This window comes from Neopsephotus bourkii, unplaced genomic scaffold (assembly GCF_033783945.1).
Source record: "Neopsephotus bourkii isolate Nb327-2 ecotype Australia unplaced genomic scaffold, CSIRO-AGI_Nbou_v1 NB_518, whole genome shotgun sequence".
Lineage (NCBI taxonomy): Eukaryota > Metazoa > Chordata > Aves > Psittaciformes > Psittacidae > Neopsephotus > Neopsephotus bourkii.
This window is the reverse complement of record NW_026901019.1, coordinates 1063861-1087827: the sequence shown is the minus strand read 5'-3', so window position 1 is coordinate 1087827 and position 23967 is coordinate 1063861. Positions and strand designations below refer to the sequence as shown.

General features: G+C 48.9%; 1 protein-coding gene across 2 annotated transcripts in view; it reads right to left on the bottom strand.

The window, feature by feature from the left end:
* Window positions 1–2135: 2135 nt before the first annotated feature.
* STUM (stum, mechanosensory transduction mediator homolog) overlaps window positions 2136–23967 on the bottom strand; it is a 43101-nt gene continuing 21269 nt past the window's right edge. Inside the window, exons 2-4 of one of the 2 annotated variants that reach the window (XM_061350502.1) lie at window positions 14186–14372; window positions 5188–6110; window positions 2136–2474 (exon numbers count right to left, since the gene is read on the bottom strand). In XM_061350502.1, the coding sequence (XP_061206486.1) occupies window position 6110; window positions 14186–14372 (188 nt within the window). In that variant the 3' untranslated portion in view covers window positions 2136–2474; window positions 5188–6109. The remainder of the gene's footprint in view (window positions 2475–5187; window positions 6111–14185; window positions 14373–23967) is intronic. The other variant, XM_061350501.1, reaches the window with a different exon arrangement.

Sequence of the window (23967 nt, the reverse complement as noted above, 5' to 3'; positions counted from 1 at the left end):
GCTCTCACACGGGGAGCAGGGATAATGTGCCTGGATGAAGTGCAGAACCCACATGGAGATCCCAGGCGAGAAGGGTTGCTGGCACATGTGTGCACAGGGGAAGGGCAGCAGGGCTCTTCCCCTCCCTTGTCTCTGTTTCAGAGGTGCAGGAAGGCTCCTCACCAGCATCCGCCCCCCTGTAAGGCCCTGGGTGGTTAATCCCTTAAGCAAGCCATGTCCTGGCCCCTGCCTCCTCTCCTCAGGTGATGAAGGTGTGAGCTGGTGTCTGCCGGATGCAGATGCCGGTGGGATGAGGGCTGTTTTGATCTGATGAGGTTTCTCCAGGCTACATAAAAAAAAAGACTGCATTGCATCCCAGCTGTCCAGCAACAGAATATATTTAACTTAAAAAATAGTAATAATCCACAGTATCAAAACACAGCAAGTCACAAGCCAATACTAGGTGAGACAAACAGGCATCAAGTGGTCCTCTCTAACCCCTCGGTTTGGGCTCTGGGATGAAACCAAAAGGTGGGCTCATCACTGGGATGCAGATGGCACAGGCACCTATTCCCTGCTTCAGCTGGGAAAGACTGATACACCCAAGCATGGCCAAACCCAAGGAAAACATGGACTCAAGCCAGTGATGGACAAATATTCCCATGCAGCAGTGCCTGTATGTATGAGATGGGTGAGAAAGGGGGTGCCTGGGGCAGCGATGCCATCACCTCCAGGCAGTGCTAGTGGAGGCAACCTCCTGCTTTGATCCCAAGCCCAAATGTGCCCATTCCCTTTGACCTGCCTGCAGGCAGCATCCTCAGAGCTGGACGATGGATTGAACTCCTCCTGCCTTGATAGTCCTAGAGTGCACGTGAAGCCTTCTCATCCCACTGCACAGCTTCGGTGGAGGGGGAAAAGGGGGTGTCACTTCCCTTTGGATGATGGGTGGGCGCAGGAGAAGCAGGACTGAATCTTAGCCTGGCTTTAGTTATGCATATGGATGACAAGAGGAGGAAGGATGGCCTGTGGGTGGAACAGGCTCTTGGGGAGCTCATTGTCACTAACCCTGGTTCAGCTGGTGCCACCATCAGCTGGGGCTTTGCAGCGTGCTGGCCCCATGGATGGGTGGATATGGAGCGCCTCTAAGGGATAAACCAACTGCAGCACGGCTTGAAAAGCCATTGTGTGTGTGAGCATGAAGTCAGCCAGACAATACAGGGCTGTGTTATCATGAAGGGATTAGCAAGTGTGTGGGAGAAACTACTGCTTTTGACTGGGAGGAATGTAAGATCCAGCCAAGCTTACAGCTCTTCTTGTGCCTGGGCTTTAAATGAACTCTTGGTGGTGTCTTCTAGAGGATGCACAGTAATGAACTGCGCCCTGGCTGGAGTGTGTGCATGCATGTGAACTGCAGGGACATCCCAGAACACGTAGGAGGCAAGGATGGAATAAAACAGCCCCCTGAAGAATGAGCCCATGACTCTTTGGTTTCCTGTCCATGGAGCTCAGATACCGCTGCGCCGCGGTGAGACTACGACAAGGGGCTGCTTCCAACACAACTGGAGGATCTTTAATGAAGTGTGTGGCAATGGATGCAGGTAGGGAGGAACACAGAATGGTTTGGGTTGGAAAGGGCCTTAAGATCATCCAGTTCCAACCCCCTGCCATGGGCAGCCCCTTGTTTCAGGAAGCACAGGATGTGGCACAGAGGGAGGCACGTCCTGTGTCCAACACCCTACTCAATGGCACACAGCCCCATTGACCTTCCTGGCTCTGATTGCCAGGCACATCTGAGAGTGATGCTGGCCCTCCGCAGCAAGTGTGGCCAGGCAGGCAAAGGGCTGGGATGGCAGGAGCTGTCTGCCTTAGCACCTTTTCCATGATAAGTGTGCATTTGGGCAACCCCATCAGACTCAGGTGAATCAAGAATGCATGGAAATGGTTGGGCTGACCCAGAATGAGACTGGTTTACAACTAGCCACACGCTTCAAAACACATTTGGCTTGGTTCCTACCTGGAATTGCTTTCCAATGACTGGTACACCAGCTGCTCAGCCTGGCTGGGTTCAGGTACCAAGGAACTATTTCATTAAAGCCCTTCTTTCCTTCTGAGGTTTTCAGAAAGAGCAGCAGCAAACACTGTGCTGTTGGCAGATGGGGGGGAAGCAACTGCATTTATTCTTCATTACCCACTATCGCTCTTTTTAGCTGTAAAACTTGCATCGAAAACATCTACATTTATAAAGCAGGTGATGCTGCTGGGATTGCCGGGTGCCTTCAGCCAGACCAAGCGATCACTGGCTGTGACCTCTTGCTGTGCCAGCAAGGAGACAAGGACTGGTTTGCGGTGGTGGTGTGGCACTGGTGGGAGGTCATGGCAGGGCTCCTGCAAGTGGGAGGCGAGTTATCCGGTGGTGGTGGGTGTCCTGGAGGAGGTGACCTTTCCCTATGGTGCTCCAGACAGAGGCATGAGAGCGCTGGGTGGTGAGTTTGGCCCTAAAGAGAAACACAAGCATTGGTGATGGAGAGGAAAGCTCCGGATTAGCGCTCCTACCTGTGTCTTCAGTGCATGGCTCTTCTCACCAGGCAACCTGATCCAACTGGAGATGGCCCTGCTCATTGCAGGGGGGTTGGACTGAATGCGCTTTGAAGGTCCCTTCCAACCCAAACTGCTCTATGCACTGTAAGCACCACGCATGTACCTCCAGCTTGCTGCCAGCTTCCACATCATGGGCTCCTTGAGGGGATGGGCTCTACCTGGTCTGTCCCTGGCACAAAGCTCTAGCCTCTTATGAGAGGAGGACAAATCAGTTGCAGTTGGGATGTGTGTGGTGTTAGGGATGGGAATGAGCAGAGCTCCCTTTTGACCCCAAAGAAAGGCTTGAAACCCCTCCTGCAGCTCAGCCTCTGAGCTCACTGCAGCACAGCTCCCACATCTTGCCACAGGGAGACCTGAAGCCAGGCTGAGGGGCTTGCTGTTGCCTGAGAGTGAGCTGTGCTTCACCCCTGGGCTCAGGGGCTGGTTTTAATCAGGACTATTGCAGAAAGCAGAGGTTTTTATTAGCATTACCACTGCAGCAGGGCAGCTTTGGGGAAAACAAGAGTTTGGTGCCTGCTTCCTGTAGCAAGGGCAATCTATGAAATTGCTCCTGTCCTAAAGCAGAGAGTGGGAATCTGTCTGGTGCTAATTAAAATCCATCAAGCAAATCCCCACGACAGGCAGAAATAAGGCCTTTCATCCTGGCTGTTCATTTGACAGATGCTGGAGCCTCTGAATGCTGGCTGTTTGCTTGGCTTCACCAATTTGGTAGGGCAAAAATAAGGTATTCTCATAGACCCTGAAGGTAAATGATAAACCCCACACCCCTCCTGTGCAGGGCTGCTGGTGCCAAACTCTCTTATGCAATAGATGTGGGCAGCACACAGGCACAACTGAAGTGATGCTCTCTGGAGACCTGTGGGCCTCCTGAATAGGGCAGCATTTCCATACAAGCCCTCCTCCACTAATCCAATTCTCCCATCCTCACTAGAGCACGGGGACAGACAGCACCAAACATGGCCCAAAAGGCCAGCAAAACCCTGGAGATGCTGACAAGGAGCTAATCCTGCCCCTTCTTCTTCCTAGGGGGACCTGTTGTATAGGTGCTGGGTCTGATGCCTGTACATCTGATGCCACAGGAGATGTGACTTCTGGCAGTTTAATGCCAGCCTCTCCAGTCTGAGGCTTCCTGCACTCCCTGTCTACCAGGTGTTTAAATCCATCTCCTAATGTGAATCCATCACACGTGAAGGATGTGAATCCATCTTCACAGGGAGCAGAACAAGCTGTTCATAAGCCACGTCGAGCTGCTCACGTTTCTGAGCTTCTATGCCCAGAGGCTTTGCCTGGTTTCTTCCCAACACCTCTACCAGCTGGGCTAGGGAAACCTGCCAGCCACATCTGCAGAGGCTCCTGCACATCTGTGTGGGATGTACACATGTAAATGTACACATTTGGAGATGGAGCCCAGGATGTACACTTGTAAACCTCAAAAAAGGGTTCTCACCCAGCACAGCAGCAGCTTGGGAAGGTGTTTTCCAACTACTGATCTCCTGTTTGCTTCTGGTTATGATTCTCTTTACCCCTTCCCAGGTGGGAAATGAAGGAGCAGGGCTTTTCTGTCTCACAGTAAATGATGAAGCTCAATTCAGTAACATCTGTACAGTCCTGCAAGCCACAGAACTGCAAGTGCTACAGCACAGGTCACTGAGCAGCCACCTCTTAACCAGTCCTATTGGTAGAAATGGCCATAGAGTTATTGAATATCATGAGCAGAAACCCTTTGGGTGACTGCTGTGGCAATGGTAACCTTGAGGAGCTCATCCCTTGGCTTTAACACAGATGCTGGATGGCTCTCGGGTTCCATCTTTCCAACACGGACCTACTAAGAGTTGACTGTTCTCAAAGTGCTGCTGTCTTGCAAGTCTCTCCTTGGCAAGGCAAGGTAACCCTGCCACGCTGCAGTGCAATGTGTGTCAGGATAACTGTGCTGCTTTTCCTTTTGAGCGCTTCCAGCGCTGGGATAACAAGAAGCACTGACTGGTGCTTGTCTCCCAGTGAAACCTGCCTCACTGCTGCCTCTGTTGCGTGGCTTTCATCTCCCTAAAAGCTGGTATTATTTCATCTGTCTTCTCATCTCCCTAAAAGCTGGTATTATTTCATCTGTCTTCCTCTGCAGTTACAACCGAGCAGCTCTCCTGCCTGCACCATGTTATAGATCTTCGCTTTCCGTGCAGCTGAGCTCAGCACCCCCATTTGGGGACAGGGTAGTTGCTAAATACCTATTTCTGGCTGGTCAACACAGCAGCATGAGCCGCTGCTGAGGGTGTGAGGCAAAAGAAATGCAGCCTGAGTTATTGCTTTGGAGGCTGTTCATCTACTGCTCATGGATGTTCCTCAGCTGCAGTGATCTGTCTGTCACCTACAGTGGCACTGTTAATATCTGGCCAGGACCCTCCCCAAGCGACAGCAGCTTTGCCCTCTTGCATGAGAGCTCTTCTGCCACCTCTTTGGAGTGGAAAAGCAGCCACGTCCCCCTTGGCCCTGCTAAAACACCCAGCCAGGATCAGAGTGGTCACTGCCTGGATGCCTTACCCCACCTGGCCATGGGCCTTCCAGCCAGGACTGCTGCTGAGACCCGGTCATGATACTCGAACTCCGGATACTTACCTTGGAGAAGTGGAGCAGGGATGCTGCTTCAGCCAGGAACACGTGCTGGGCTGCAATGGGATCCATTTCCAAAGCATGGAGACACTGCCACCAAGTCTCTTTCAGAGGGAGGGGAGAAAAAGTCTTTCTTGGCTCCCCCAGTACTGTTCTACAACAGAAGCCTTTGGCAAGGTCCCTTGCTAGATAAAGTCCCCCCAGGTCTGGTGGGAGGTCTGATCATCACATAGTGCCAGCAGATGGAAGCAGGGGATGGCCTCAGTCCCTTCATCAGCACAGCATGATTTACAGCAAGCACGGTCCTCAAGACATCTGCACGGACAGAGCTTCATTGAGCATCATATATACAGTGAGCAGGGGAGGCTGGGCTGAGCCCTCTGCTACCACGAAGCAGTCAAGGATGGACTCTCAGGGTGGGGGAAAGTACAACTGGTTTGCTCTTATATACTGTAGACGTTATCTCTGAATAGCTCCTTGGCATTCGATGTCTGCAGCCGGTTTCCTTTAACAGTGAGCATAAAAAGGAGGCAAAACATCTTCAGCTACTGGGAGGAGAGAGAAAGCAGCACCTCCAGCCCCTTTGCCAAGGGTGTTTCGTTCTCCTGGCACCATCCTTCTCCTCCTCATCAGCCGCCCATCGTGTGCTGGCCAGGACCAGTCCTACCCCACACCGTGCTTGCCCCATCTCTGCTGCTCAATGGGATCAGTGCAAGTCTCTGTCGGATGCTCTGCACCTCCGCTCTGCTGGATGGGCAGATGGACCAGGTTCAGACAGAAGGAAACAAAACAAAAGGAAGAAGAAAGACAAAGGGTAATGAAAAGGTCCGTGGCCCACAGCTGCCAAAGGAAATCTCTCGCCGTGTCTCTCTGACCATACTTGTCCCAGCCACTACAGCTGCTGTGGGATCCCCTGTTCCTTGTAGCCTGTGAGGAGGGAGGGGAAGGGAACATGATTAGTGTTAATTCCTAACAAGAACCCTCAAGTGAGCCTGGTTCACCAGGAGTGGCAAACTCCATGGGAAAACAGGGGCACTGCCCTGGTCAGGCTCAGCCCTGCCTGGCTTTAGCCATGGGGTGCAACCACCTTCCTGGGCACAGGAAGGAAGGCAGCCTTGCTGCTGTGGTGCCTGCTGCCACCAGCTCTGGCGTGGGCAGAGGCACATCTGCTCGAGGATGCTATAAAGGCACGGGAGGTACTGGTGGCCACTAATTCCAGTCCAGCCTAGTAACATAAAGCCTTTATGGAATGTGTTTTTCTGCAGCATAGGGGATGCCTTATTTACTGCTGTTCCCAAGTGCTGGCCTGGCAGCCTGGTGGCTGTGCATCCGACACGCATATCCATTAATGATCTATGTCAGAACCTTGTCCTTCCAGAGGAGTGCCAGGTAGGAGGAGGTTGGTTTCCCCTATCTACCCTTTTGTTCCTGTGCTGCCTTTTGCTAGCAGAGCTCCCCAGCAGCAACCAATCTGCACTGTAGTTTGTGGAGGTGAACAAACATCTCCTGCGGGAGAAGGGGGGTGCCTTTAATCACAGGCTGATATGTCAGAGTTCAAACATGGACCGCAGCATGCCTCTGTGGGCCCTTTCACTAATGATGCTCTCCTGCCTTGTTATGCACTTGCTTTGCTCCAGCCCAGCAGAACTACAGGTGCTTTTGTGGGGGCACAGCAGCCATCCGGTGGAACTGGAGAAAACTAAGGTGTTCGTTCAGCAGCAAAGCCAATGGCACTGGAAAACTGCCTGGATGCTGTCTCCTTCACAACCCCTCCTCTTCCCATGGCCATGAGGTTTAATGCATCTCCCAGCCAACGCAGCAGAGCCCTGGGTTCTGGGGCCACACTTTATGTGTTATCCCGTATACAGTGGTTGAGGGGAGTTTGCAAATCCCATAGGGATGTCCCCATAGAGGGGCTCCTTTCCCCTACAGGGGATAGGGCCAGGAAGGGCAATAGGAGAGCACCTGCAGCTCTTGTGTAGACATAGGATAAAAAGAAGAACATGGGGTTTTTCAACCCTTTGCTAGGTGGTTGCAATGACTGCATCTGAAGCTTCACCTGCTTTCTCTTCAACAGAAGCTAGGATTGTCACTACGGTAGTTTCAATGCACAACATCTCATTTTTAAAGGAGAAAACAAACCGTCCTTACCTTCACTGCAGCGCAGATCTTTCATCTAGAAACCTTTAAAAACCTGGAGGTTTTCTTTCTTTAAACAACATAGGCAGCCTGCCAGTTTTATACCCCGCCTTTCAACTGAGGCTGAGATTTCACATCTCACGGAGCTCTTCAAGCACCTCTCCATCAATGCTTTTAAATCCTTCTTTCCAACCCTTATGTCAGGCTTCTGTAAGCGCCTTAAAGCTGAGCACAAAACAGCAGCAGGTACCACAACCTCTGTCCTTAAGGGTTTTTTTTGCTGAACTAAGAACTGGCTCTGGCAAATGAACTTTGTCCTGTGGAACAGTCCATGCATTCACCAGCCTGGGCAGCCTGGATCTCCTGCTGCTAAATGAGCACAGGGAGCAGAGGAGGAGATTAATGGCACTTCTCAGCACGCATTACCCTGCGCCGCCTTGCTGTCCATCATGTGCAGCTGAATAGGAAGAGTCTCACGTCTTTCAAACAGCTTTTTCTAGGGGAAAAATGAGGGTTTCTTATACATTTATGACCTAAGTGTGCATCAGCTCTGAATGAAAGACGAGCCGGTTGGAAACCTGTAATATGCACTTGTCTACAGCACAGGTTTAATTTGTTTAGGGAGCACAGTAAAGAAACCACATGGACCAGAGCTGGGCCACACCATAAATCCTTAGCTAAAGAAACCAAGCTGGGTTATGCTTGCATTAACCTGCTTGCACAGACATGGCTTTTATTAAGATAGAATAGAAATCCTTTCAGTTGTGCCATCAGTTTTGAAGCTAGCTGGAAGCCAGTTGCAGTGGCTGAGCCTGTGTATCTCTTACATGACCAAAGTAAGCCAAAAGATGACAAAGATGACCTGTCCTATGCTAAACTTCTTAATATAGTTATATAACTTATTTAATACAACTTATTAAAATAGTTCAGACTTATTAGTTTATATATGGAAACAGTTATTGCATTTCTTGCATAGGGGTAGCTGTTCTGTACATAGCAGCTTCACCTTAGTACACCTGTATTACAGTTAAGGTGCAGTTCTGTGAAGCAGACAGCTCTGGGACCAAGATTAAGCTGGTCTGAGGATCTGTGCTCAAAATTGCGGATTTAATCAAGTTTGCTTGAAATTGCACTTCTGTAAATCACTGCAAGTCACATTCAGGTGAGAAGAAACCGCTCTGTGCACAGGCTGTCCCACAGGGACTAGGTTCATGCAGAGGGTGGCCTTGGGATGCTCTCAAGGCTGAAACAGGTCCCTGCCCTGCTCCTTGAGGCAGCCCAAGGGGCATTTCAGTGCTGGGTGAAGAACAGGTCCCTGGGGACAGACACAGAGACAGGCGACACACACACACATACAGAGGCACAACTGGACTTGGGCTGGGAGCGGGCAACACCGACCAAAATGAATCCCAAACAGCTTGTCCTGCCTGATGCTCGCTGCTGTCCACAGGGCAGGAGAGTAGGAGAAGGAAGAGCAGAAACAAACTTACCTTGTGAAACTTTGATGGTGAACAAAAGGAGGCAAAGGAACATGAAAGAAAGAGAGAGGGAGAAATGTAACTGTAGACAATATATCCGAAACACGTGGAGAACCAGAACAGAACGAGTAAATCAGGGCTGCAGAGCAAACAGGGAACAGCTGCTCTACACCAGACACTCACACCAGGGCTAAATGCTAAAATCCTTGTAATCAAAGCAGATTGATTCATTTGGGGCTCTTGTTTAAGGAGGATGGAGGAACCTTCGTCTGCTTTTCAGCTCACCACTTGCTTGTGCCCACCGGTGATTTACAGCCACAGCGTGCCTCAGCCTGGCTGCATGCTGCAGCATGACCCTGGTGGTATTCCATACCCCTACGATACTGTAAGAACTCACCCTACCGCAGCATTTGGTAGGGGCTTCCCTCAGGCATGGTTTGGGGAACAGCAATATTTAGGTTAAAAAAAAGAGAAAAAGTAATGTGTCTAAGAGGGCAATTTGTCCTCAGCATCCCCTTCACCTCATGAAGGGTTACCAGCTGGGTTAGGATGTTGTTCTCTTCGGTGTCTCTCAAGTGCTTTCTGCTCCCTTTCCTTCCCAGGGCAGCTGCATTACCTGCCCTAGCAGATGCCCTGCAGAGAAGAGAGGCTCAGTGATGCTCTCCAAAGCCCTTTGTAGCCCAAGCCTACCGTAACCACGCAATCATCTGCTGCTGCTTCTGGCAAGGTCTGAGTGCTGTAATTAGCAAAGGAGTGACAAGCAGACAGCGAGATTGCAGGCAATCTATTGTTACTGGCTGGCAATCAGTCCCTGAGAGCCAGCTGCCCACTGTAGGAGCAGGGGCTGCAGCAGGAGTCCCCATCCTGTGGTACCACAAGTGATGGCACCTTGGCTCATTCACAAGCCCACACTTGACTCTGGCTACATTCATTAGAGGCAAAACAACGCCTGGACAAACAGTCCCTGACTTCTGTCCCCTGTGCCACCCCAGTGTGACATTATTGCATTGATTTCCGTGCTATTTCTGTCAAGAAACGGCACAAACCCTTTTATAACAAGCTCTGTGGAGTGGGGTTGTTCCTGGAAGGGCCATTCCTCTGCCTTCGCTCTGCACAGCGCAGCTAATGAAGACATGTGCTGTGTGGGCTGGGGACAAGGTGTGCCATTAGCAGAGGGAACCTTGCCCGGAAAGCCTTAGGAGGCTCATTTTCCAGTTTGTCTTGGCAAGCCAATTAGCTCTGTTTCACCTCAGCTCCATGCAGCCACGGCAAAGGGGCAGCAAGGGGAGAGTCCAGATTGTTTTGTTCAAAGGCATTCAGTATCTACCTTTGCCTTCGGACAGCGCGTAAAGAGAAGGACAGTTCCCAAAGCCAAACGGCTGCTTGAAGATGATGTCTGTGGCATTTAATGGGGCCAGCTGGCAATCCATTTAAATTAGCAGAGAAAATGACCCATGCCGTTGTGCTGCCAAAAGGAACTAAAGTGTGACAGCAAAACTGCATTCAATTAATCTTCCTTCTGCTAAAGGGCACCTTACAGGAGATGAGGGCTGGATGGGACTCTATGAGGTCAATTGATCTCTTCCCATGTCCCGCTTCGCTTGTGACAGATGTGGGTCTACCTGCTGTTGGGGTCTTCCAGTGACAGCGAACAGATCCTGCCGTGTCACCTCTTCAGCATTTTGACCTTACCAGAGGGAAAACATCTCCTAATTCCACTCACATCTTCCCTGCTGTTATTTAAGTCTGCCTTAGTCTAAACTGCAGCCCTCTCACATTTACTGCCCTGCTGAACCTCTTCATTGCTCGCTGTCTCCTGGTCCTCTGGGCTCTCTCCAAGTTGTCCATGTGAAGTACAGTTTCCAAAGCTGGCCATGAGCCTCAACGCATCTTTATGTGTGCTAATAAAGGTGAGGGGACCAGTTAACATCCCGCAGGCTCTGCTCCTCCCTGCCTCGTGGTGTTTGCTCCCTCCACAGCAATTCACTCTCGTGCAGCTTGTGAAAACTGAAATACAAGTTGCTCCCTAATGGGTACTTATGCACTTGATTATAAACCTTCCTTAGTGTCCTGAGCTTGTCTCGACTGAATAGCGTTCATTTGTCGGTCCATTTCTTTGATTTGCTTGAATCCATACACTGCCCTCACACATCCATACATAGCCTTGTAGCTGACTGGTAAGCCCCTTCAGTCCATCACTGAGCCATGAATGGGAACACCGAGCAGAGCTGGATGCAGGAGGGACCTTTCAACACACATTTCCATGTATCATTCCCAGTCAGGAGAACACATTTAGAGCACAGTTCTCAAGTGCGTTTTCACCCAGGCCACCTCTCCCTGTGTGAGAACATGTCAGTGCCTCAAAGTTGGGAAGGATGGATGGCCACCAGCACCCAGAATGAATCCCTCTGCCACAGAAGAGGATCAAGAGAGTCTGACAGCTTGTTCTGGACAAACACGAGCTTACTTAGTTTCTTTTGATCTTCTTGAAGCATGCAATCACTTGATGGACGCAGTTTGATTATTGCTTATAGGAACTGAAGTATACCAGATTGGCATATAATTCTGCTTGTTTTCTTCTTATTAAACACAGCATTATATTATCCCCAGATCTCTCCCTTGGAGTAAGCTCTCCCTTTAATAGCTGAGAATTAGCACTAGAAGATGAAAGACATCATCAAGCCTCCCTAACTCCCCCCCAACTCTCTACCAGCTAACAGGCAGGCAGGTTCTGATCCATGGACTTGGGGATCCATCCTGATTCACCCCCTCAGTGAAAGCTGGAACAGGCCCCCGAGCTCCAGCTGCTTTCCACTCTTCTCCTCACTAATAGCCTCCATCAGCTTAACCAATCACCCCCTGTGCCCTCCTCTAGCCCATCAAAATCGTATGGTACCCTCTCAAGGATGCCTGGAATTGGCCATCTCAAGGTGAGGAAGACCAGAGGTGGGCAGGCATTTCATATTGAACTATTTCCCACCTGCACGCAGACTCAAGTTGCAATTGAATTGCAAAAACGGGTGCAATTTCCATCTAGCCCATCAAGTAGTTTGCACACAAACAGAACCCAACCAAAGCAAACTGTTTCCTGGCAGTGTTTTTAAATGGAACGTCTTATTTGTTGCATTTGAGAGTTATTACCGTTTTGGGGGCTTTTACCACGAACACAAAACATGAAAACCCAACCCATGTGGGGTCTGACAGGGTCGTTTGATCCAGCTGGGAGAAATCGATCACTTCTGTTCTTTGATTGAAAAATGAGGTTTTTCCTTTTATTCTCCACCAACCACAAGCTGCTTTCTTTAGCCATTATTTTCTCTGCATGGTAAGTAAACTTAAAAACCAGCTATTTAATGAGACAGCAAGGAACAGCCGAGGGCTGCAACTTGTCAGATTATGTATAGCTGGTTAACATAAGACATGTTGACTCCTCTTAACCTTCTCGACTGCCACCAGAGGGGATGGGATGAAGTACTGTTGTGGTAGCGGGAGAGGGACTCTTCATCAGAGACTGTGGTGATAAGACAAGGGGTAATGGGTTTAAGTTTAAATAGGGGAAGGTCAAGTTAGATATAAGAAGTTCTTTACTGTGGAGCACTGGAATGGGTTGCCCAAGGAAGCTGTGAATGCTCCATCCCTGGCAGTGTTCAAGCCCAGGTTTGATGGGGCTTGGAACAACCTGGTCTAGGGTGAGGTGTCCCCGCCCAAGGCAGGGGTTTGGAACTGGATGATCTTAAGGTCCTTTCCAACCCTAACTATTCTATGATTCTATGGTTAGGGACCTCCTGCCTAACCACCCCCATCACGTGCTGTTCACCCACCCTCTGCCTCCCAGACTGGTGGGGTCCAGCAAGGTGCGGGGCACAGCTTTGGGGCAATACTTCCAAGATGCATGGTTTTCCCCAGAAACCAAACTGGGAAACCTACAGTAAGACCCTCCTGACTTCCAGCCACTCTACCTGGAGGACACACATGAACAGGACCATGGAGGAAATCAAGTCATGGTTTTAGCTATAGCCCCTTATCCAGACAGATGCTTTCCTGCCTCTCCCCACAACTGCACACCTGGGTCCTGCCAAACAGCAAACTGCACACGGAGGCTATCCAGCAGAGGAACAGCAGGAGAGCATATGATTATGAACATGCAATTATGGGGGTACACACAGATCGGGCAGGTTCTTAAAAGACACACCACAGATGTACACTGATTGACAATCTACCCTCGGAAACAGCTTGGGCTACCCCTGCTCTGTGGGTACACCTGAGAGGAGACTTGGCAGGTGGTTTGCAGGGAAAAACAAAGGGCAGTGGTGCCTTTGAGCTGAGGAAAGCCTTTTGCCTCGCTTATGTTCAGGTCTTAAGCATCCATTGCTTGCTCCTCATGGGGATTGCCCTTAACTCAGCCTGTAAATTGAAGCTGGCTCAGCAATTAGGGGGTTGGTGAGTGGGTTTTTCCATTTCATGATGACAAAGTGGAGCCCCTTCCAACCAAAAAGCAAAAGCTGTTTGGTAAAATGTCCTCTGGGAGAAGTGTTTCCTTTTGGGAACTGCCTGCCCTGCCAGCCTGAAGGATGTCAGGCTTGTTTGGTTTGGGGCAATGCCCACCAGCCTCTGGCAGCCTTTGGAAAGGGACTGGGGTGCAGTCATACCCTGAGTTGTGGGCTGCTTCTGGCTTTGGAGGTGAGGCTGTCACCTTGATCCTCTGTGATACAATATAGGTATGATACAACTTTTACACCCATAGAAGTCTTTAGCAGACAAAGCTACAGATCCTGTATTCTAGATTGGTAATGTATACTAACTGGGTGACCTAAATTCTGTATGCTTATAAAAGGATTCCTCTTTTCTTCCCCTAAATTGATGTTTTGGATGCTCCTTAAGGAGTGTAGGGGAAACCCTTCTGGAAGTAGCTGAACACTCCTCCTCAGCCTAAGATCTTGGTGTCAAACATCAAGAAAAGCCTCTGGGTCAGTGTATTCTGGGGAGGATCCAGGAGAGCCCCCAGGGCTTTTCTGGGTACAGATGGCCCTGTGTGCTCCCTGAGAGCCGGACCAGCCCAAGGGAAGGTCTCACTGACCAGACTGATGCAGTTGGAGTCAGCAGGGAGAAAGGGCTTTCTCGTTCAAACACAGACACAGAAGTGAGCAGGGCAGGACAGCAGCAGTCACAGTGCTGGGGGGGCCTCATCCCTTCCTGCACTTTCCATGTCATAAAGGGGAAAGGAAGATCTAACCCATGAGGCTCTTCCAGATGTGTCACAGGGCTCAGCCCCAATCACCTCCCAGCCTGCTGTGTTTCTGGTGGGCTTGCAGAGCCCATCCTGTGGCTCTTCGTTCCTACAGCCCGATGGCTTGCAGAGGCATTAGCAACCCCAGTGTGGACAGAAGTACTTACTTGCGAGGATGACCATGTCCATCCCCCAAAATATACTCATAATCCAGCCAACCATCACGATCGCTGTCAGGATCTGAATCAGAGCAGCAGCAATGTTCAGCCAGAACACACAACACATGTGCCTGTCGGGGAGGTCAGTCCGGGCTCCGCACAGCACGGTGAAAGCGGAGACAAACGTTCCTAGGGAGAGAGCAGCAACAAAACACCCAGTGAAAGCCATGGCTTCGTGCCAGATTCCTTCCCTTAGACATCACTTATCCTTCCCTTAGACATCACTTATTCCTTCCCTTAGACATCACTTATCCTTCCCTTAGACATCACTTATTCCTTCCCTTAGACATCACTTAGACTTACAGCATCCCGCTCCTTGTGCTCCCACTGCAGTGCTGGGAACACAGGAGGACAGAGGCACAGCCACATCTCACTTGAACACACTACTTTCTCCCATTGAATTACACTGATACGAACCAGGACAGAAAATAAGCTCTTTGGGTTTTGGCTCCTTGCTCCCCACCCAACAGTACCCACTGATGCACTGTAGGCAGGTTGCAAGGGACTGATGTGTTTGTGGAAATACCAGTCTGCCTTTTTCTTTGTCTGGTGGGTCTCTCCTGGGGAGAATATTTACTGCACAGAAGCTCTACAATGAAAAACTGCACCAGAGTTAAGGGCAGGACTGGCCCTAGAAACCTGTGCAGGTCTGTCAGTCTGTTCCTGTTCACAGGTACTGCTCTGGAAGGAGCACACAAAGCAGAAGGGATGCTAATGTGGCACCGCATCTTTGCACAACGCCTTCCCCAGTCACAAATTACCTGAGAGCGTGTTTAAACAAAGCAGGAGTAGCTAAACCAAGGCTGGAGCCATAAAGCCAGGCGGTTTGGTGTTGCAGCCTGTGGCTCTGCTTGAAACCAACATACAATCACCCTTCGGGCTTCCTATGGCAATTCGGATGAAAGGATCTTGTTGATGCACGGAAGTTAAAGTAGGGGAGGAAACCGCACCACAGCATCCTTTGCAAAGGTTCTTCCTAAATGTACCAAATACACTGATCATCTATTTGCAGGTGATGTCCTGAGCCCGTGGCAAGCCGAAACCTGCAGCTTGGGGAAGCTTTGTCTGTCCCACAACCAACCTTCAGAAACACACAGGCGAAGAGCAGAAGAAACTGTTGCTGACCCCTACAGTGTGAGAGCTGCTGGCCAGGAGGTTGGGTCACAATGCGTGTATGCATTTCAACACTTCTTAACAGTATGACCTGTCTTTGGGGGTTTTATACAAATACAGCATGGCTAAGGCAGGTACAAAGGTGCAATGTGGATCGTACTGGATAACCTGGTTCTGTGAGATGCGTTCTTTAACGAATGTCTTGAATTAGAAATCCTGCAGTGTAATGTCCAATGGTTTCTATAAGCATTACCCCTTTTCCTGTCACAAGATGAAAGCCTGCAAACACCCTGTAAGGTGTGACTGTATGTGATCTTCAGTCCCCCCAAGTGCCTTGTCAAACTAGGAGGAAGGAGGGAGTCCCTTGGTTTAACTGAAGATGGGGAGGCAACACTCGGTTTAAACCTTTCTAGAAGCCCTCACCAGACAGAGAGAGCAGAAGGACCTGGTTAGGAGCAAAATACCACTTCATCCTGCACTGCCAGGGTGGTGGAGGAGGTAATCTCTTCCATTGCTTTATCGCCCTCAATAGGTCACAAGGATACCAGGCAATTAAGATGCTGGAATGCTGGTGAAGGCTGGCTACAGCCTGGTTTTAATCTCGCCATCCTCTGCAGGCTTCAACTCCAGCATCTTCCCAACGCTCCACCAGCTCCTGAAACCCCATTCACCTTCCTGCCGCTGGCTCCATCTGCTCCCTCCTGCTCTCTTTGCTACCTGGAGCAGCACCAGGGCAGAGGGGAATGGGGGAGCGCTGCTGGGGTGCTGGGAGACAGCTGTATGGCAAGGAGAGGGGCAGCCTCCTCTCCCGTGGATTTCCATGTGTTTTGTGTCCTCCATTTGGCTTTATGTGAGATCTCTGCCCCGCTTCACATATTTTTCCCTTACAGCTTCTCCAAAGCAGAAGGAAGCCTGGAACATTCCCCCATGCTTGTGATGCTGTTGTCTGCAAAGTTACACCACAGCACTCTCTGAGATTAAATATGGATTGAGGCAAGATCAGAGACTGCGTGTTTACATTTTCCCATCAGGATACAGCATCTTGCCAAATGGAAATGCATGTCTTTCTGGAATGAGAACGGAAACCTTTCCCTCTCGCCTTACTTTTAACTCTTCCAAGATGTTATGACCCAAAAAAAGGCCACAAATGAGCAATAATTCTTAAGCTACAGCTTCAAATCCTTCCAGTGAAGCTTTTAAGACTTTTACATCATTAGTGAGCTGCTGAATTATCTGATTAATCCCCTAAACACCACCGTGACTAAGGTAATGGCCAGTCCCATTCAGAAAGGAATAAAGCAAACAAAGCAGTTGACTGTCCTTCCTTGGACAGGGAACTGATACAGAAATTAGGATTAAAATCTCATGGACCTTGGTTTATGATTCCCCCTTCAGGCCATTTTCCTACTCATGGGAGCCAATTCATTTCCCAATGCCAGTGCATTTTCTGTATTAACTATGATTAACTTTGGGAGGCTGCTGGCATTTTTAAATACAAGACTTGAGACATGCCAGCAGGCATAAAACAGGAGGGGTTTTTGCTCTAGTTCACATATGCTTTAAAATGTGAAGCAGAAGAAAGACTCTGAAATGCATTTGCCAAGGTAGATGTTTTCCCCTTAAGAAGCCATCGTAGTCACACATTGCCGAATATGGAAGCATTTGCATCTGGAAGCAGAGAGGTGGAGAGGAGGAGGAGGAAGGCAAGCAAGCTGGATCTGCTGATAGCTCCTGGCTGCGTCAGAGCTGGGGCACCAAACCATTTCCCCTCCTGTCCAAGCATTCAGACACTTGAATAGCTATGGCCTGGAAATCATAAACTTGGTACACAAACTGCAGCTGGGATGATGCTGGCCAAATAAATCAGCTGCCCCAAAAGGTCTCAGGCTGCCAGTGTAACCAGCAAACACACAAACTGCTGACATCGAAAGCAGATCTAAACTGAAAGCCCCCATATGCCAGCATAAGTAATTTATAGCAAGCATTTCTTATATCTTCCCAATGAAAATTAACCAAACCACAGTAAAATCTGAGATTATTCTGTATCACAGTAATTAGTACAGGGGGGGTGGGAGCTGAGGTTTATGCTTCGGGAGCAGCTTCAGGGCCAGGCTGGGAGGCAATGGGAATCTGAGTTTACTCTTTTGACTCATCTCATCTCACATGGGGCAGTGTCAGCCAGCTGAGGCATCCACACAGGGCTGGGCAAGGAAAGAGAGCCCCTGGGAGCCTGTGTTTGCTTTTGCTGTCAGCAGAATTAGGGTATTTTTAGATTGCACCAGTAAATATGGAAGGCTTTTTGTCTCCAACAGTTTAACCCATTGAACATGCAGGGGATGTGTTATCTGCAGGATAACACTATGAAGTGAGACACAGTGGAGGGGTTTTGCCCTTTCTCTCCTCTCCAGTCTGTTATCATGCAGGATCAAGTCTCCTCTCTGGTGTTATGCTGCAATGTGTGCGTGTGTATGGATATATGCATGGCCTTCCCAAGAGCATCACCCACTCCTGGCCCTACAGAGTACATCAAAATAGCACAAGAGGAATAATTTGGGGTTCCTCTTGGAGGAAAAGTTCACACCCTGGAGAGAGCCCTCCTGGGTCACACTGTTTGGGTTGCTTATCCTGGGTGGAAGAAGACATGAGGTCAAGCCCTGAGCAGTCTCCTCCATGCTGAGTGCAGCAGTGACTGTGTTACAGAATATCTTAAGCTGCATGAGAAGTTTCCCTCTCCTTTTAGTTGTCTGCCAGAAGGCCCATCCTGGGCACTCCTGCAAAAGCTTCAGTCAGACATGGGGCTTGGCACAGTTCACGTGCAGGACCCAGCTCTGAGCACGCTTCTGATGGCACCACCCCAGAGACATCAGAGGTGGTTGGAACCCAGGTGCAAACCAGAGGGAGACAAGACACCGATGGCCACAGGGTAAGTGTGATTTAGGCACACAGACAACTGGTTAGTGGGCTTCCCACTGACTACCAGGTACCTGAAACTTCACAACAGCAAGCATCTGTGCTGCAAGGAAACCACGTCTGATGAGCGGTCCTGCTACAGGTGCAAGAACAGCAGAAACCCAAATCACTGCAATCAGGGCAGCAGCATGTGAAGATGATGACAATGATGATGATGATCCCTAGCCTACAAAAACCTGGAGATAGGTTGGACCTGAGAAATATCCCTTCCTCTTCCCACAAGCTTGGGGATATTTAGGACATTATATAGTGCTGAGAATAAGGCAGAGGTGTGGCGCTTCCTTTCCTGCTCCCAGAGGGAAAACTAGGGCCATGTTATAACTCAGGAATTGGAGCAAAGCTACAGGTAAGCATACAGGAATGAGATCTGAGGTGTCTGTGGGAGTAAGTCTGTTGGATCGACAGTGGGGGATGTAATTAATGTGTGTGTTTTGTGGGGAGCAGATCCACCTGTGTAGCTGTATTGTGTCAGGTGGGTGCTCTGTGTGGGGACACGTCTGACGTGCCTTTGAGTTCTTTTAAGTGCAATGATTATTAGCTGTCACCAGTGTTGGCAGGCACGTGAGGCAGATGGGGATGTGCTGAAAATTCCTGAGATGTGCTACTTCTTGCTTGCGTTGAGTCAGAAAAACTGTGTGAGAAAGGGTTGTAGTTATTTCCTCAGTTCATATATGGCATCTATTGGTCAAGACGTTGTTGGTTCCTAAGTGCTGTGAACAATTTCATACCCTAATTTGAGCTGTAGGGCATTGTTTCAGTGGTGGAAGCCTCCCATCTTTGGCATTAATCCATACGCTAAACTCTAGTCCTTTCAGTTATGATGAGGGAAAGAGAACTACTAAAACTTGCCCAAGAAAGGGCTATAGCAGCATTTGCTGGTGCACAAAAGGCTTCCCCTCTGCTTAGGCAGGTAGGGCTGGGCTGTGGAAAGGGCACTGATAACAACACAATGAAGTAAAGCTGCAAAGCATTAACACTGACTGTCTGCTGAAGTCTCCTAAAGCAATTGCTTGTGTCTTTGCTTGAGAGAACAGCAGCAAAAAACAACCCCCTGGCAGTGTTCCGGTCAATGCGCATCCTCACCAGTGCCTTGAGTCTCTGCTCGGCTGGAATTCACTAGGACTTAGGCTGCACCAAGAGAACCTGTTAGCACAGATGTACCACCTAAACCCTCTAAGATGGGAGCTCTGTTTCCAAGCTTTCTGGACAGAAAAGGCTGCTTCAGAAGAATACTTGATGTACCTGTGTGGGATCTACTATGGCTCTCACAGTCTGAATACAGTGCTCTTGTCAGGGCCTTAGCTTCTGCTGAGAGCTGTGATTGCGGGCAGGAGGCATGCGGTGAATTCTTGGTTTGCAGCAAAAGTGGAGGCTGGAGCATGTCCCCCCGAGGGAGCTAACCTCTTCTGATTAACTGGGCCAGGCTCCATGGCCAGATGTGCTCCTTTGCCAAGAGCATATTCCCACCCAGTTCCCTCAGAGGCACTCAAAGCAAGCACCAGAAGACACAGAGCCACTCGTCAAACAGGTCCCTTTGAAAAGGGGTGCACACAGCAGCACTCCTGGAGCAGAGCATCCAGCTGAAGTGTCTGTGGCCTTCTCACTTGGACAATACTGATGAACTCATGCTGCTACTGTTTAGTCCAGGGTACGGAAGCTGTCACTTACACACACATTCTTCACCTGTTAGTAGGTGCTGGGGCTTGCCATCTCTATGTTCTCTGTATTTCAAGAAACAAGACTGCAATGTAGTGCTGCAGTGCCAGCAAGGCTTAGGTGTCCTACCCAAGAGGACATGCAGCCCGAGTGTCAATGTCAACTACATCCTTCCCCTTGTAGTTCATTTCAGCCATGGAAGTAAGCTAGAACTCAGTGCGATTACCTGGTTTTCTCTAAGAAATGATGGTGGTTTAGACCAACACCTTAAAGGCTTGGGGGTTAGGCTAAAGATTAATTAAATAGCCATTGGCAAAGCTCTTTCCCATCCCAGTGTCCATACAGACTAAAGCCTACCCCTGCCAAATACACTGCAAGGGGGTGGATAGGTGGCTTTAGTGATTTGAGAGGGAAGAAGAGCAGGAGCAGTGGACAGCTTGGAAAACAGGAGGCTTGCTTCATTCCAGGCAGCACCTCTTCAAACTGAAAATCTGAACCCCATATGTAACAAACAGTGCTGCAAGGGGGGAACATCATGATGTGCAGGCACCTTGCTGGCAAAGCAAATGTCAGGTCTCATGGAGAGCAATGTGGATAGGACTTGAGCAAGAACAGCAGGAGCCGAAGGGTAGGAGAGGGAGAAGAGAAAGGGAAGGAGGAGAGAGTGGAGGCAGCAAACGTGACAGAACCTAGATGTTGCCATGGAGAGTAGCTCATGAATTTTCCTCCATGGCCTCCTATTAAAAATGCTTTGTTTAGCTCCTGCCAGGACATTGTTTGTGTTTTCCCCTTCCATATCGGAAGGACGTTCAAAGCGAGTTCTGGCTCTGTACAGTCCTATTGGCTTCACTATGGACAAAAATACACAGCTGCTTGACAAGGAAGAGCTGGCTCTCGCAGTTCTTGTCTCCACAGGATTTCTTCCAACTCCCAAGTCTACAGAAGGCAGACTGTGTTTAAGATTAGCTTGCTGGTTTCCCTATGTATATGGAAAGAAGTCCAGCATGATCCAAAGCGTTATATGCCCATGACTGATCACAACTGCTTTAGTACATCACTGCAGCTCCAGCACTGAGCTCTGCATCTGTTTGTTATTAGTAGGCTTGTGTCATGTGGTCAGAACAGACTTGACAATGTTTATGTAGCATCTACACAAGGCGGCCCACGAGCAAGTAAGATAGAGCTGCCTTTGCATCAAACATGAGACTTTTCCTCCTATTTAATGCTTTAGAAAGTTAACTCTTCTGAAAATGCAGCTTTTTAACACAAACTTTAAAACTTGACTGCAATAAACTTCCACAGCTAAAAATACACAGTGAAATCTCAAATTACATAGAGGGGTTGCATGAAGGTGAAGTGGCTTACTAATGCTTTAATTATATATGGAGCCATTGGCATTATTTTTACTCTGCAACGTTTTGAACACTTAAAAACAGCCACCCATAAATAGTGGGACTGCAGCACAGCTTGTTCCACTGCCAGACATTCCACAGTCCTTGGGTGAAGTTTTTCAATCCAGCCCTATGGTTTGATTCTGTTGACTTCGTGCTTCAAATTAAGGGTGTGCTTTGAGGTTGGAGAAGTTCTGCTGAATGGTGATGCAGGGCCCCACTGCGTAACCTATGGTGGTGGAGCAGACCTCAGACTTCTGCCAGGACAACCTGCTCTAGTGGAAGGTATCCCTGCCCATGGCAGGGGGTTGGAACTGGATGAGCTTTAAGGCCCCTTCCAACCCAAACCATTCTATGATAAATTCTTTACCACTTACCTTAGCTGACACACAGGTTAACTCTGAACACAAAGCAACTTGTCACTTGTTCCCAGCTTCTTCGTGATGTAATGCTAGCACCTCACCAACAGACATCTTCCTTCCTAACCTGTTCTGGCTCCTGTTTGGGTCACTTGAGTATCCCTGCCTGTCCAAGTAGAACTGTAGCTATTCACTACACCTGCCTTGTTGCTGTCATGCTATAGAGATATAAATACTTTGCTGAATGTACAGAAGTCATCCTTTAGGCACAAGTAGCCTAGCAGCTTGAGCTCCAGAGAGACTAATGCAGCTTGCTTCTTTCCTGCAGCTAGACTAGCTTGGTTAAAGCTAATATGGTCCCCAGTAGTACTCTGCAACTTGTAAGATAGATGTTTGCTATGAAGCAGGCCACAGGCTGTCTGCATGACAGAGAGGGAACAAAGAGCCTAAATGACATGTCCCTTGTTCTATGGCTAGCCAGGGGCGCTGCTATGAAAAGAACCGAGCCACTGCAGCCTTAACTTGTTTCTTTGCTAATGGAATAAGGAGAGAATTTTAATTAATTGGCATCCTCATTAAGTATGCCAGCATTGAGAGAAATAATGTAATTGGCTTCCAATTACAACAACAAACATAAGGCATGACCGCTGTTTACAGCATAGGGCACTTTGCTATAGGCTTCTCTGCCCTAAGTGGATGCATTCATGCTGCCCTGTAATTTTATCAGCAAATTAAAAGCTATGTTCCATGGAAATAGTCCTACTTGCTGGTCTCACTCTGCTGTCTCCTGCCATGCAGAGCATCCTGTATGTGCACAGTCTACTATTAAGCTAGGTGCTTATTCCACCTTGTACTCCCCTCTCCTTGCACCAGCTACCCAGAAACTCCAGCTTGGGTGCTATGCCATGCCTCTCCTAGTCCCAGGCTGCCCTGTACCTTCCCACTGCAGGGGCTCAGGATCCAAGTGACAGGGGAACCAAAGAGATGGGAATCTTCCACTAAAATATCTCATGTTTGTAAGACTATGACCCTATGATCCCCAGAAATCAGTTTTCTGGGGGCTTTTTTAATGTACATCCAGAAACAAAATTTGAGTCATTCCATTTTATGCTGTTGATATTTAATTAACTGGGATGTGACTTTTCATCCAGACTTTACAAACCTGGAAGCTTCAAGAGCAGAATGTCTGCAGAGAGTCAGTCCCTTTTTGCTTCTGAGTGGCCATGAAACCACCCACAAGGAAAGCTTTTTGGCTTTCTGATGCCTCCAGTTCCAAAAGGCTGTCAGAAATGAGCTTCACAACGGGGAAAAATAAACAGGAAAAGGCTGTGGATTCTCAAGAACTTTCACAAAAGCTCTTGTCAATTATATAATGATGACCAGAAGTTTATTCTTTATTGTCTGTACCAGGTAACACTCACTTTTGTGCGGTACAGAGTGGGAAGCGAGTGTGTGTGACCTTCCAGTCTCAACTCCCACTTTAGTGAAGGGCTCATAAAGGCACTCGGTGTTCTGCTGGGTGAAGCCAGATCAAATGCTCATCTGTTTTCCTGCTGCTGCCTTCCCACATATAATTAAGTGCTATTAGTACCCATTTCAGGGTGCCCTCCTTCAGCAGAAGGAAAGCAGCAGGCTAAGGGCAACGTAAGGGTCTCTCTCCTGCTGTATCTGTCTGCATTCAGACAAGCAGCCACAGCTCAAGGTGAGGTCTGCAACTCTTCTTTCTGATCACTGCCTTGCAATGGATTTTTAGCCCTTTGAAGCTACCAAACTGCATTGGCTCTGCTTGTGGAAGGATAGATTAACTACTAAGATTCACAGAGCGGCGAATCTGAGCTTGCTGTAATACCCTGGAGTCCTTAACTGTGAAGACAAATTATCTTAATTAGGCATTATCAAGACACAAAACAGGATTAATCTTATTAGACAGTTAGATGGGGATGCAGAGCAATTAGGTTTTGCTACAGATCAAGACAACTGAAATGGAAGTGCAATAAAGCGCATCAGCCTCCAAAATCACCCCAAAGTACAAGCTATCTTTTAAGTAGCATAGAATGTAAAACAAACCCACGACAAATGTTCAGAGATAGATGTGCAGGAGACTAAAAATCACCTATTTTTAAATCCAAGATACATCAGCAGGACTTAAAGGGGACATGACAGTTGCACTTGGTAGCCCAGAGGTGCGGTGCTGCACCTGGGAGTCTGGAATATGATTTGGGAGACCAGAATTCA